The sequence below is a fragment of the Ranitomeya variabilis genome, chromosome 4 (assembly GCF_051348905.1).
Source record: "Ranitomeya variabilis isolate aRanVar5 chromosome 4, aRanVar5.hap1, whole genome shotgun sequence".
Classification (NCBI taxonomy): domain Eukaryota; kingdom Metazoa; phylum Chordata; class Amphibia; order Anura; family Dendrobatidae; genus Ranitomeya; species Ranitomeya variabilis.
The window spans coordinates 376,102,383-376,117,327 of NC_135235.1; the positions used below are offsets into that span (position 1 = coordinate 376,102,383).

The following is a 14,945-nucleotide window of genomic DNA, read 5'->3' on the forward strand; positions in this document are numbered from 1 at the left end:
ACATGGTTGTAAAGTATTCAGACCCTTTGCTTAGACACTCATTTTAAGTCACATACTGTCCATTTCCTTGTGATCCTCCTTGAGATGGTTCTACGCCTTCATTGGAGTCCAGCTGTGTTAAATTAAACTGAAAGGACTTGATTTGGAAAGGTACACACCTGTCTATATAAGGCCTCACCGTGCATGTCAGACAAATGAGAATCATGAGGTCAAAGGAACTGGCCAAGGAGCTCGGAGACAGAATTGTGGCAAGGCACAGATCTGGCCAAGGCTACAACAGAATTTCTGCAGTACTCAAGGTTCCCAAGAGCACATTGGACTCCATAATCCTTAAATGGAAGAAGTTTGGGACCACCACAAGTCTTCCCAGACCTAGCTGTCCAGCCAAACTGAGCAATGATGGGAGAAGAGCCTTGATGAGAGAGGTAAAGAACCACCCCAAGATCACTGTGGCTGAGCTCCAGAGATGGAGTAGGGAGATGGGAGAAAGTTCCACAAAGTCAACTATCGCTGCAGCCCTTCACCAGTCTGGCCTTTATGGTAGACTGGCCCAACGGAAGCCTCTCCTCAGTGCAATACATATGAAAGCCCGCTAAGTCTTCTGGGTAATTTCGCAATGCATCTCTGGGAACGGAAGCTGGCGGCAGCCCCGCGCGTGCCTCGGCGGACGACGGAAGGTGAGAATAGCAGGTTTTTTGTTTTTTTTTAACATTAGACTTTTTTTTTTACTATTGATGCTGCATAGGTAGCATCAATAGTAAAAAGTTGGTCACACAGGGTTAAGAGCAGCGTTAACTGAGTCCGTTACACCGCGGCATAACGCGGTCCTTTAATGCTGCCATTAACCCTGTGTGAGTGCTGACTGGAGGGGAGTATGGAGCGGGCGCCGGGCACTGACTGGACGGAAGTAGGGAGGGACTAATTCTGGGCTGGATAGATATAGATATATATTTTTGTCTAAGGGGTACTTCCGTCTGTCTGTCCCTGATATTCAATGGTTAAGGCCTCTGTCTGTCATGGAATCCAAGTCGCTGATTGGTCGCGCCAGCTGCCTGTCATGGCTGCCGCGACCAATCAGGGATGGCCACAGTCTGATTAGTCCCTCCCTACTCCCCTGCAGTCACTGCACGCCGCCCGCATACTCCCCTCCAGTCACCCCCCTCAGACCCCGGCAGTGCCAGTCTCCTGCCCGCAAACAGCTCAGGTGGTGGGCTCTACACTTCCACCAGCCTGGCACACCGCCTTCAGACCGGGTGCTCTATGTTCCTCTCGGCCCAGGGCGCCGTCACGCTGGCCGTGGCTGTAGCACCGGCCACAGCCCCGCCATCTTCTGCGGAGGAATACACGCTCCGGTAACGGTAAGAGCACTACATGTGCTGAACTGGAGCCTCCACTGCCAGCAGCCGCCGGCAGGGGGCGCTCCTCTCATCCAGCACTGGGAAGCGCGGCCATGTTTTCCCGGGACCCCCGGTGTGGAGCACGTGTCCGGGAACGCTCCGCCCCTGGCATCTCCAGGCTGCACGGTGTGCACGGCAGACATGCTGCGACCTTAGGACACAGTAGCATTCATCTTATTTACTCTATCAGTGCTGTTAGTATTTTATGGGCAGTATACTACGTGTCTGTGCTGTATACTACGTCACTGGGCAATATACTATGTGGCGGGGCAGTATAGTACGTGGCGGGGCAGTATAGTACGTGGCGGGGCAGTATAGTACGTGGCGGGGCAGTATACACTGTAGTACGTGGCGGGCCAGTATAGTACGTGGACATGCATATTCTAGAATACCCGATGCGTTAGAATCGGGCCACCATCTAGTATATGCATGTATATAATAAAATATAAATATTTTTTATATTTATATTTAGTGGCCCGATTCTAACATATCGGGTATTCTAGAATATGTAGGTAGTGTATTGCACAGCCACGTAGTGTATTGCACAGCCATGTTGTATATTGCAGTCACGTATATTTCCCAGCTACATAGTATATAGCACAGAGATGTAGTATATAACAGAGCCCACGCAGTATATAACACAGCCCACATAGTATATAGCAATGTGGCCACTATATGCGTGGTTAAAAAAGAATTAAAATAAAAAATAAACATATACTCACATTCCGAAGGCCCCTTGAAGTCCTGGCGCCTGTGTACGGTGCACGCGGCAGCTTCCGGTCCCAGGGTTGGTATGAGCGCAGGACCTGTGATGACGTCGCGGTCACATGACCGTGACGTCATGGCAGGTCCTTCTCGCATAGCATCCTTGGCACCGGAACCTGCCGCTTGCACTGCCGAGGACAGCGTCCGTCGGAAGGTGAGAATCAGGGCTGTGGAGTTGGAGTCGGAGTTAGTTTTGGTCGGAGTCGGTAGAAATGTACCGGTTCCGACTCCAGCTTTAAAAAAAAATGTATTAATATTTCATAATTGAACTTTCATATGAATTTTATAAATGTTACTCAAATATATATGTTCTATCAAACTATGAACAACAGTGATAAGCAGTTCTGCTGGAGATAGAGACATTTCTTACTACTTGTGTGTCACTGTTCTCCACTGCCCTCATCTAATCTTATACTTGGTTAACCTCATGCTGCCCCAACCCCCCTACTTACAATGTATGAAACTGAAAGTGAAAATGTGTTGCAAAATCTTAGTAGTAAAGCTCCTCCTCTAGACTGGATGTTTACTAGGTGTGCGTCTTCCAAGCATCTCACAGCCGCTACTCAGAAGAGGAAGACTGTAAGAAGTTTTATCCTTTCAACAAACTTTGCATCAGTTAACTGTGAGTACATGAGGAATAACAGTATTACTGACCACTATATCAGTTGTACGACCTGGCAATAATTTTGTACAATTGTTTTTAGGAAAAACAATTGTCATTTGGATTGTGAATGCAGAATTAAAAACCTGAGAATGTCAAAGAAGCGTCACATTAAATCAGCTGTATTTGAACATTTCACCATCACTCAAGATAGAAAACATTATGTCTGTTAGTGTATGACAAATGTTCAGACGAAAACAAATGCTGTGAAGCCAAGATCAGTGCATATTCAGGGAAAGATAAAAATGCTCCTACCAGAGCTTCTAATCTAAAGAGACATTTACATCGCTTTCATCCAGAAGTACTGAAAGCAGTGGATGGGAAAGACTGTATCCAAACCAATAAACCAGTGCCCAGCTCTTCCAGCCAAACAAAGGAGCAGAGAACTTTGCAGTCATCAGTTGCAAGATATTTTGTCAGTGACAAAGTTACTGTGACAATGACAGTAGATACATTTAAAAAACAGATCATAGAGCTTGTTGTAAAGGATAGTGTGCCGATTCCATTATTTTCACGACCAGCTTTTATGTGTCTGAATGGGGAAATGGCCCGCAAGCTTGGTGTTTCTCTGGAGAGAGAGAGTATTAGAAAATTAGTAATCGAAGAAGCGTTTAAACAAAAGGAAGAACTTAAAAAAACTCTCAAGGGATGCTTTCTGTTTCTTAAAATGGATGCCTGCACACGTCAGAGTGAACTATTTTGCCATCAATGTCCGATTTGTTTGTGACAAAAATGAAATAGTTACCAAGACATTGGCAGTAAAAGACACCAAAGCTCATCACACCAGTGAGTTTCTCCAGATCTTGGTGGAAAAGGTTCTGCAAGACTATGAACTTAAAAAAGAGCAAGTTCTTTCTGTCGTAACTGACAATACTTCAAATATGATAAGTACTATTAAGCTAATGAATGAGAGTAATGATGGTGACCAGCAGCTAGAAGAACTTTCTGGGTCCACATACACAGAAATGTTTGAAATAGAGGAACAAAGTATTGTAACTGAGGAGCAAACTGAAGTTGCTTCAGATGAACAGCAACATGATAGTTTAGATGATCTTGTTGAAACTGTGTCAATACGTTCTTTCATTCATCACATGCGCTGTGTTGAGCATACACTACAGCTGGCTATAAGACAGTCTGCAAGAAGGACATGCTGCTGCACTGATTGGCGAGGTGAGAAAATTGGCTACTGTTGCCAGAACCCCTAAAGTTGACTCAATTTTGAAGAGACTTGCTGGAAAAGGGGCAATTATTGATCAAGCCACACGATGGGGCAGTACTTACTTAATGATTCAGTGCTTGGTTGAACTGAAAACCTTTCTTGTAGACATGGCTAACACTCAACTGACGCTAAATGAAAGTCAGTGGAATCGGGTGACTGAGCTGGAAAAATTGCTAGAGCACCCATTTACAGTGACTAAAAAATTACAAGCAGAGGACTTAACTCCAGGTGTTTTCTTACAGGAGTGGAAGAACCTGATGTTTCGCCTGTCCCAAAGAGGAGGGTTAATTGCAAGTGGCATCGGATTCTTCTAGATGATCAACAGCTAACTAAAGGAAAAGAAGCTCTGTTTGAAATAGCAGTAAGGATGAAAGGGTTGCAGAACAGTCAGGAGGAACAAGAAGAATTTGGTCGTCCTGCCACATCTTCACCCTCCTCAACTGATGAAGAATTTAATTTCGAAAAATATTTGGATCACAAGAACCGTGCAAAGCGTTCCCGCATAGAAGTCATCCCCATCAAAGAACACAGCCAGTACATTTCAGCAGAAGTTTTCATGTGCACTAAAAGAAATTGAGAAATTTGACCGTTCATCAAAAATAACAGTGCAATAAGCGATTCCTCTGTATCCTGACATTGTCAGAGATGTTGCCCGAGTGTTTACTGCTTTGCCACCAACCCAAGTTAGTGTAGAGAGGTTGTTCTCTGCTCTCAAAATAATTAGATCAGATTTGAGGGCATCCATGAAGGAGGATCTGACAGAGGCAATACTTATTCTGAGGACAAATTTATAGATTTCTTCTTATTAAAGGTACCGTTACACTAAACGACTTACCAACGATCACGACCAGCGATACGACCTGGCCGTGATCGTTGGTAAGTCGTTGTGTGGTCGCTGGGGAGCTGTCACACAGACAGCTCTCTCCAGCGACCAACGATCAGGGGAACGACTTCGGCATCGTTGAAACTGTCTTCAACGATGCCGAAGTCCCCCTGCAGCACCCGGGTAACCAGGGTAAACATCGGGTTACTAAGTACAGGGCCGCACTTAGTGACCCGATATTTACCCTGGTTACCATTGTAAAAGTAAAAAAACAAACAAAAAAAAACAGTACATACTCACATTCTGATGTCTGTCACATCCCCCGGCGTCCACAGGGTTAAGCGCTGCTGCTCAGAGCTTCCTGCACTGAATTTGTCAGCGCCGGCAGTAAAGCAGAGCACAGCGGTGTAACCCTGTGGACGCCGGCGGGGGACGTGACAGACATCAGAATGTGAGTATGTACTGTTTTTGTGTTTTATACTTTTACAATGGTAACCAGGGTAAATATCGGGTTACTAAGCGCGGCCCTGCGCTTAGTAACCCGATGTCTACCCTGGTTACAAGTGAACAGATCGCTGGATCGGCGTCACACACACCGATCCAGCGATGACAGCGGGTGATCAGCGACAAAATAAAGTTCTGGACTTCTAGCTCCGACCAGCGATATCACAGCGGGATCCAGATCGCTGCTGCGTGTCAAACACAACGAGATCGCTATCCAGGACGCTGCAACGTCACGGATCGTCGTCGTTCTCGCTGCAAAGTCGCTTAGTGTGAAGGTACCTTAACTGCATAACAGTGTTTATTGCATATTTACTTACAAGAGTTTAGAAAAGTTTATAAAAAGTTATTTGCTATATTCTAATTGTATTCTAATAAATATAGTTTTTGCTCTAAGTGGTCTGATTACTTATATGATGGTGAGAAACGTAAAATATTAACATCGTGCTTATTCAAACAGTAAATTTATTGTTACGAATTGGCCATTTATGAAGGAGCCGGAGTCGGAGCCTGATAAAATCCAGGAGTCAGTCGCAACTGTGGCTTACCGACTCCACAGCCCTGGTGAGAATAACCTTTTTTTTAATTATTATTTGTAACATTAGATCTTTTTACTATTGATGCTGCATAGGCAGCATCAATAGTAAAAAGTTGGTCGCACAGTGTTAATAGCTGCGTTAACGGAGTGCGTTACACCGCATCATAACGCGGTCTGTTAACGCTGCCATTAACCCTGTGTGAGGGCTGACTGGAGGGGATTATGGAGCGGGCACTGACTGCGGGGAGGAAGGAGCGGCCATTTTGCCGCCAGACTGTGCCCGTCGCTGATTGTTCGTGGCTGTTTTGCCGCAACAATCAGCGATTTGGATTTCCATGACAGACAGAGGCCGCGACCAATGAATATCCGTGACAGACAGACGGAAGTGACTCTTAGACAATTATATAGTAGACTAGATGGTGGCCCAATTCTAACGCATCGGGTATTCTAGAATATGCATGTGCACGTAGTATATTGCCCAGCCACGTAGTATATTGCCCAGCCGCGTGGTATATTGCCCAGCCACGTAAAATAAAAAATAAACATATACTCACCTTCCGAAGGCCCCTTGAAGTCCTGGCGCCTGTGTACGGTGCACGCGGCAGCTTCCGGTCCCAGGGTTGGTATGAGCGCAGGACCTGTGATGACATCGCGGTCACATGACTGTGACGTCATGGCAGGTCCTTCTCGCATAGCATCCTTGGCACTGGAACCTGCCGCTTGCACTGCCGAGGACACCGTGCCACGTCGGAGGGTGAGAATAACCTTTTTTTTATTATTATTTGTAACAGATCTTTTTACTATTGATGCTGCATACGCTGCATCAATAGTAAAAAGTTGGTCACACAGGGTTAATAGCGGTGTTAATGGAGTGCATTACACCGCGGTCCATTAACGCTGGCATTAACCCTGTGTGAGCGCTGACTGGAGGGGAGTATGGAGCGGGCACTGACTGCGGGGAGGAAGGAGTGGCCATGTTGCCACCGGACTGTGCCCATCGCTGATTGGTCGTGGCAATGGGCATTTTGCCACGACCAATCAGCGACTTGGATTTCCATGACAGACAGAGGCCGTGAGCAATGAATATCCGTGACAGACAGAAGGACAGACAGATGGAAGTGACCCTTAGACAATTATATAGTACTAGATTGTGGCCCGATTCTAACGCATCGGGTATTCTAGAATATGCATGTCCCCGTAGTATATGGACAATGATGATTCCAGAATTCGCGGCAGACTGTGCCCGTCGCTGATTGGTCGAGGCAACCTTTATGACATCATCGTCGCCATGGCAACCATTATGACATCTACGTCGATACTGTGCCCGTCGCTGATTGGTCGAGGCGAATTCGCGGCAGACTGCCCGTCGCTGATTGGTCGCGACAACCTTTATGACATCATCGTCGCCATGCTGTGCCCTTCGCTGATTGGTCGAGGCCCTTAGACAATTATATATATATATATATTGAATTGTTCTGATCCTGATCTAAGGATCTCTGCTTTTAGTTGGGATGAATCTGTGCTGCCCGTTATGTACATTAGCAGTGTCCAGTGCTGTGGAGTCGGAGTCAGGGAAATGTCCTATAAATACCTCTTTTGTTCCTGATTTTGGCTTTTAGTTGAGATGAATCTGTGCTGCCCTTTATGTACATCCTCAGTAGTGAGGCAGTGTTGTGGGGTCGGGAGTCAGAGAAATGTCCTATAAATGTCTGTTCTGTCCCTGATCTCGGCTTTTAGTGGAGATGAAACTGTGCTGCCCTTTATGTACATGCTCAGTAGTGAGGCAGTGCTGTGGGGTCAGGGAAATGTCCTATAAATGTCTGCTCTGTCCCTGATCTCGACATTTAGGCTGCTTTCACACTAGCGTCGGCACGGGGCCTTCGCTATGCGTCGGCCCGACGTCCCGACGAGCGTTGTAAAAGAAATGCCCAACGTGGGCAGCGGAAGCAGTCTTATGACGTTTCCGCTGCCCCATTGTAAGGTCCGGGGAGGAGGGGGTGGACTTTCGGCCACACATGTGCGGTTGAAAATGGCGGACTCGACACACAAAAAAAGTTACATGGAACGTTTTTTGTGCCGACGGTCCGCCAAAACACGACGCAGCCGTCGCACAACTGTTGCGACGTGTGGCCATACGTCGCAATGCGTCGCTAATGTTAGTCTATGGGGAAAAAACACATCCTGCAGACAACTTTGCAGGATGTGTTTTTTCTCCTAAACGACGCATTGCGAAGTACAGCCAACAACGCTAGTGTGAAAGTAGCCTTAGTGAAGATGAATCTGTGCTGCCCTTTATGTACATGCTCAGTAGTGAGGCAGTGCTGTGGAGTCAGGGAAATGTCCTATAAATGTCTGTTCTGTTCCTGATCTCGGCTTTTAGTTGAGATGAATCTGTGCTGCCCTTTATGTACATGCTCAGTAGTGAGGCAGTGCTGTGGAGTTGTAGGTTTGGATTACTGTCTTCACAACCCTGCTTTAAGTGTTTAATATTTCTGGTGGTTTTAATTTTTTTCCCTTTTTAAGGTAAAAATGGCTGTCCCACCATCTTACGCAGACCTTGGAAAGTCTTCTAGAGACATTTTCAGCAAAGGATATGGTAAGACTTTAAAGTAGAGTAAAGCATGATTCCTGTAATCTCGATACTTGAATGGGCTGATGCACTGCAGTATTCATGAGGCAGCTGTCACACCAATCTGTAGCTGCAAAGAACTAGAAAACGGCAAAACAGAAATTCGATAAATTGAAGAGGCAATTACAAACTTAGTTGCATGTAAATGTTTTTAATGGTGAATTTATTTTCTATTTTCAGGCATCCCCTTAAAAAAATAATCTCAGCAGTTTTCTTCTTTGTAATCTGACAGCAGCATGATGTAGGGGCTGAGACACTGTTTCCAGTGATGTATCACTTAGTAGGCTCTTTGCTGTCGGTTCAATAAAAATCAGTCATTATCACTACACTGGACTAGGTGACTCTTGACTCCTATTCTAACTCCATACTCGCCACTGATTGGCGGCTTTCTCTCAATGCACAGTATACCCAGAAAGCTTCCAATACGTCTTGTAGGCAGGGTTACGAAGTGCTCAACAGTACAAGTTCTGCTAGATCTGTAGTAGAAAAACAAAAATACATTGCTGCAGTTGGGGTCTATGTCCTTACATTATGCTGCTACCAGATGGAGTAGTAAAACCTGCTGACAGATTACCTTCAACTAAATATTTTTTTTTTTTGGTTCAGGTTTTGGGCTGGTGAAACTTGATGTTAAGACAAAGTCTGCAAGTGGAGTGGTGAGTAGCGTGAACTGCTGTAGACAGATTCTCTTCATATTAAAAGGAATGTCATTGGATTTTTTTTTTTTTTATTTGATACCACTGCGCTTACTCCTTTATAAAACTTATTAACTGCCTTCATTTCACACCCATAGCCCGTATACTCGATAAGTCACTTTATAGCTGTATGCAAATCGGCACCAGATGGGTCAGTGGGTGGACCCAGACCATTTATTATCATACCTCCAAACAAAAAGTGGAATAACGCGATCAAATAGACGGATATAAATAACCATAGCACCGCTGAAAATGTCATCTTGTCCCGCAAAAAACGAGCCGCCATACAGCGTCATCAACGAAAAAATAAGATATAGTCCTCAGAATAAAGCGATGCAAAAATAATTTTTTAGATAAAATAGTTTTCATCGTATAAAAGCTCCAAAACATAAAAAAAATAAATGAGGTATTGCTGTAATCGTTCTGACCCGAAGAATAAAACTGCTTTATCCATTTTACCAAACACAAAACGGTATAAGCGCCCCCCCCAAAAGAAATTCATTAATAGCTGGTTTTTTTTCATTTTGCCTCACAAAAATTGGATTAAAAAGCGATCAAAAAATGTCACGTGCCAGTGTCAATGTCTCTGTGGACCAAAATATGGAAAAATTGTAGCTCTCAAAATGTGGAGACGCAAAAACTGTTTTTTGCAATAAAAAGCGTCTTTTAGTGTGTGACAGCTGCCAATCATAAAAACCCGCTATAAAAGTAAATCAACCCCCCCCCCCCCCTTCATCACCCCCTTAGTTAGGGAAAAATAATAAAATGTTAAATGTATGTATCTCCATTTTCCCGTTAGGGTAAGGGTTGGGGCTACGGTTAGGGTTGGGGCTACGGTTAGGGTTGGGGGGTTTCCACTGTTTTGGCATATCGGGGGCTCTCCAAACACGACATGGCGTCCGATCTCAATTCCAGCCAATTCTGCTTTGAAAAAGTAAAACATTGCTGCTTCCCTTCTGAGCCCCGCCATGCGCCCAATCAGGGGTCCCCCCCCCCCACATAGGGGTATTGGCGTACTCGGGACATATTGTACAACAACTTTTGGGGTCCAATTTCTCCTGTTACCCATGGGAAAATACAAAACCGGGGGCTAAAAAAATAATTTTTGTCAAAAAAAATATTTTTTATTTTCACGGCTCTGTTATAAACTGTAGTGAAATACATGGGGGTTCAAAGTTCTCACAACACATCTAGATAAGTTCCTTGGGGGGGTCTAGTTTCCAATATCGGGTAACATGTGGGGGGTTTCTTCTGTTTAGGTACATCAGGAGCTCTGCAAACGCAATGTGACGCCTGCAGACTAGTGTTGAGCGAAACGGATCGGTCATTTTCATAAGTCGCCGACTTTTGGCAAAGTCGGCGTCTCATGAAACCCGACCCGATCCCTGTGCGGGGTCGGCCACGCGGCACGCGAACTTGGCGCCAAAGTCGCGTTTCGAATGACGCGTCTAGCGCCATTATTGCAGCCAATGAAGGAGCGGCAGAGTGATGAGATAGGCGTCAGGGGGCGTGCACAACTATCGCCATTTTTTCGCTTGCATGTTGCAGCGATTTGCAATGTGTAAAAGCAGTCAGGGAGAGAGAGAGAATGAATAATTCAATTTCTTCATTGGGTTTCGTGTTTTGGCCGATCCCCGACTTTTCACGGTGGTCGGCCGATTTCACTCGACTCGACTTTTAAGACAGTCGGGTTTCGCAAAACCCGACTCGACCCTAAAAAAATAAAGGTCGCTCAACCCTACTGCAGACCAATCCGTCTGCATTCCAAACCCTTTCCCTTCCCTTCCAAATTCCCTTCCGAGCTCTGCCATGCGCCCAAACGGTGGTTCCCCACCACATATGGGTTAACAGCGTATTCAGGAGAAATTGAACCCCAAAAGTTGTTGTCCAATTTGTCCCGTTACCCTTGGTAAAAAAAATTGGAGCTGAAGGAAATTTTTTGTGAAAAAAGTTAAATGTTTTTGTTTTTTCCTGTGAAACACCTGAAGGGGTTAATAAACTTCTTGAATGTGGTTTTGAGCACCTTGAGATGTGCAGTTTTTAGAATGGTATCACACTTGGGCATTTTCTATCATATAGACCCCTCAAAGTGACTTCAAATGTGATGTGGTCCCTAAAAAAAAAAAAAAAAAATGGTGTTGTAAAAATGAGAAATTGCTGGTCAACTTTTAACCCTTATAACTCCCTAACAAAAAAAAAATTTGGTTCCAAAATTGGGCTGATCTAAAGTAGACATGTGGGAAATGTTACTTATTAAGTATTTTGTGTGATATATCTCTGTGATTTAAGGGCATAAAAATTCAAAGTTGGAAAATTGCGAAACTTTCAAAGTTTTTGCCAAATTTCCATTTTTTTCCACAAATAATCGCAGGTAATATCAAAGAAATTTTACCACTATCATGAAGTAAAATATGTCACCAGAAAACAGTCAGAATCGCCAAGATCCGTTGAAGCGTTCCAGAGTTATAACCTCATAAAGGGACAGTGGTCAGAATTGTAAAAATTGGCCCGGTCATTAACGTGCAAGCCACCCTTGGGGGTAAAGGGGTTAAAATAAGAAGGAAAAAAAAATGTTTTCCCATTAACACATGACAGCACGCAGAGAGAGGGAGATGATCTTCTCTTCCAGGACACTAAACCTACATAATTAAAGGGAGGAGCTTCTCCAATTCATCAATTAGTTTTCTGTACTTAAAGAGGAACCCTACAGAGTCCATCGAGGAGAACGATTGAGTCCAGACATTGAATAAAATACTTGCCCAGGAACTGGCCTGGATGCCATTTGAAACTGTCTGGTTCTGCTGGGGCAAGTTTGTCCAGGAAGCGGTGCTTCTTTGAGGGAAGATAGCTGGTGTGAGTTTAAATGGCTGCTGCATCATCCAGGACCTGTCACAGAACACGCTGGATCATGGAGGCGCGCCCTGATGACTGGTGCGCTGATAGCATCTGAGTCTGTTCATTTTTGTTACATCGTTATAAAATGGACCGACTCCTAAAATCTATAATAAATTGGGTACAGTAGTACAATGTAGTCTGTGCTGTAAATTGTTTCATAAGAATTTAAAACAATTTGAACGGCGGTTATGTATATGATATGCATACTCCCAGGCAGAAATCAGCTAGTGGGCGTGGCCATTCCAATACACTTGTGTGGGGTGAGGCTGCGCCCACTAGTCGGGTTCTGCCCAGGAGTATGCATATCATATACGTCACCACTGTTCCACTGGTGAATCCTCTGTGCACAGTGCATGCGCCGAGGGGGTTCATAAGTCTGCAGTCAGTGTAACTACACTGTGTTCCAAATTATTATGCACAAAGAGTTTAGGAGTGATAAAGTTAGAATTTTTTTGTCATTTAAACTCATTGATGGTGATGTGTGTCAGGGCTCTTTATATCACTGAAAGCAATTGCAGATACCTGTGCAAATTCGTGATGATCGCACAATCAAGAAGTATGTAGCTGATTCCCAGCACACACGTGTGCGTGCTGATAAGGAAAAATTGAGGACTCTTTCCAACAGGCAATTGCGTAAGGTTAAAAGAGCAGCTGCAAAAATGCCTTGTCATAGCAGCAGACAAGTTTTTGAAGCTGCTGGTGCCTCCAACGTCCCCAGAACAACAAGATGCAGGGTCCTTCAGAGGTTTGCAGCTGTGCGTAAGCCATCCTGTCGACCACCTCTATCCACTGCACACAAGCAGAAACTGCTTCGGTGGGCCAAACGATACATGAAGACTGACTTCCAAACTGTTTTGTTCACCGATGAGTTCCATGCAACGCTCGGTGGTCCAGATGGATGGAGTGGAGGATGGACACCCCATAAAAACATGGCTAAGGCACTAACAAGGAGGAGGTGGAGTAATGTTTTGGGCTGGAATCATGGGGAGAGAGATTGTCGGCCCCTTTATGATCTCTGAAGGGGTAAAGATGAACTCCATAATCTATGTGGAGTTTCTAAAACAACACTTCCTGCCATGGTTCAAGAGGAAGAACCGTGCTTTCCTCAGCAAGATCATTTTCATGCATGATAATGCACCGTCTCATGCTGCAAAAACACATCTGCATCTCTGGCTGCTATGGGCATAAAAGAGGACAAACTTATGGTGTGGCCACCATCTTCCCCTGACCTCAACCCCATTGAGAACCTCTAGAGCATCATCAAAAGGAGTGTCTATGATGGCGGGAGGCAGTTCACATCTAAGCAACAGCTCTGGGAGGGTATTCTGTCCACATGCAAAACAATTGAAGCAGAAACCATCCAAAAACTGACAAATTCAATGGACGAGAGAGTTCAGAAGCTTCTTTCGAACAAGGGGTCCTATGTGCAAATGTAACATCACCTAGAATAAAGTTTTCACTTGAAAACTGTTTGATTTTATTTTGTAATAAGCTGTTAATGCTTATAACTTCACAATTGGCCATTTTTTTGTTCAAAATAAAAAAGGTTGACAACTCTGCTGTGCATAATTTGGAACATGCATTTTGAGTGTTTATTTTTTTTAAAAGATACTGTTTTCATAGGCAGTTTTGTTCCAAAACATTGCAATTATACTAGAATAGTAGATGACTGGAAAATAACAATGACTGCAATTCAGATAGGTAATTTAGAGAAAATATGAGGAAATATTATTTGCATAATTTGGAACAGTGTATTACTAATGACAGCTCTCTACCAAAACAGCCATGCGTATGGGGAGTGGAAAGGAAACCAGGCATAGCTTGCAATTAGAACCTTATGTGGGAATGATGGATGAGTAAGGCTGCCGTCACACTATCAGTATTTGGTCAGTATTTTACATCCGTATTTGTAAGCCAAAACCAGGAGTGGGTGATAAATGCGGATGTGGTGCATATGTTTCTATTATACTTTTCCTCTAATTGTTCCACTCCTGATTTTGGCTTACAAATACTGATGTAAAATACTGACCAAATACTGCTAGTGTGATGGCAGCCTAAGGGTGCTGGGCCCCAGTGGGCGACTCCCCACACACACACACCATGTACTATAAAAAAAAAAGAAAAATTGCGTGATGTCCATGTTTTCCGGTTGAAGAAATGGACAGGCTGATTAAAACAATTACATCTGCCATTGATGTAAAGAGCCCAGAGACTCAAAACCTCACTAGGTGCTCTCATTGGTCCTGAAAAATCAAATTACCGGTAAGTAATTTTGTCTTTTCACACCCTCTCCGGGTCTGGTGCAGAGGCTTGGCTACAGCTCCCTGTGTCTTTTAATGTCTGCATTGCTGATGTCATGTCGGCAGCGTTTCAGCGGATAACTGAGCTGAGTAGCTGTGATCCTTTAGTGGTTACAGCATTGTCGAAGTTACAAATGCTGTGGATAGTAACAGACACTGGCAACAACGGCGGACAGTCCATACCAGATTGGGGGATGGTGAGAAAAGAACTGTATCCCCCTCCAAACAGCAGCCTGGGATTTTCCAAAGCTTTATTGATACTAAATAAATCCAAAATGTTGTGCCATTTTTTATTTTTTTTATTATTTGCATATCTTCACCATGTCTATCCATATGGAGATTATAATAATTGCAAGGCTTTTCCACCCAGGATCTAACATACCTCCTGACAGTGTAACACTGACAGGTCTGCTACACTGCAATGCATAATTATTACATGGTATGAGACCAGTAACTAAACAAATGAAAGTCAAAAATAAAAAAATATATATAAAAAATAATTGAAAAATGTTTTGCAACTCA

General features: G+C 44.1%; 1 protein-coding gene across 2 annotated transcripts in view; it reads left to right on the top strand.

Annotated features, from left to right (window-relative positions):
* VDAC2 (voltage dependent anion channel 2) overlaps window positions 1–14,945 on the top strand; it is a 48,584-nt gene that overhangs the window by 10,184 nt on the left and 23,455 nt on the right. For both annotated transcript variants that reach the window (XM_077250773.1, XM_077250775.1), the window contains exons 2-3: window positions 8,428–8,500; window positions 9,140–9,189. In XM_077250773.1, coding sequence (XP_077106888.1) covers window positions 8,434–8,500; window positions 9,140–9,189 — 117 coding nt within the window. In that variant the 5' untranslated portion in view covers window positions 8,428–8,433. The remainder of the gene's footprint in view (window positions 1–8,427; window positions 8,501–9,139; window positions 9,190–14,945) is intronic.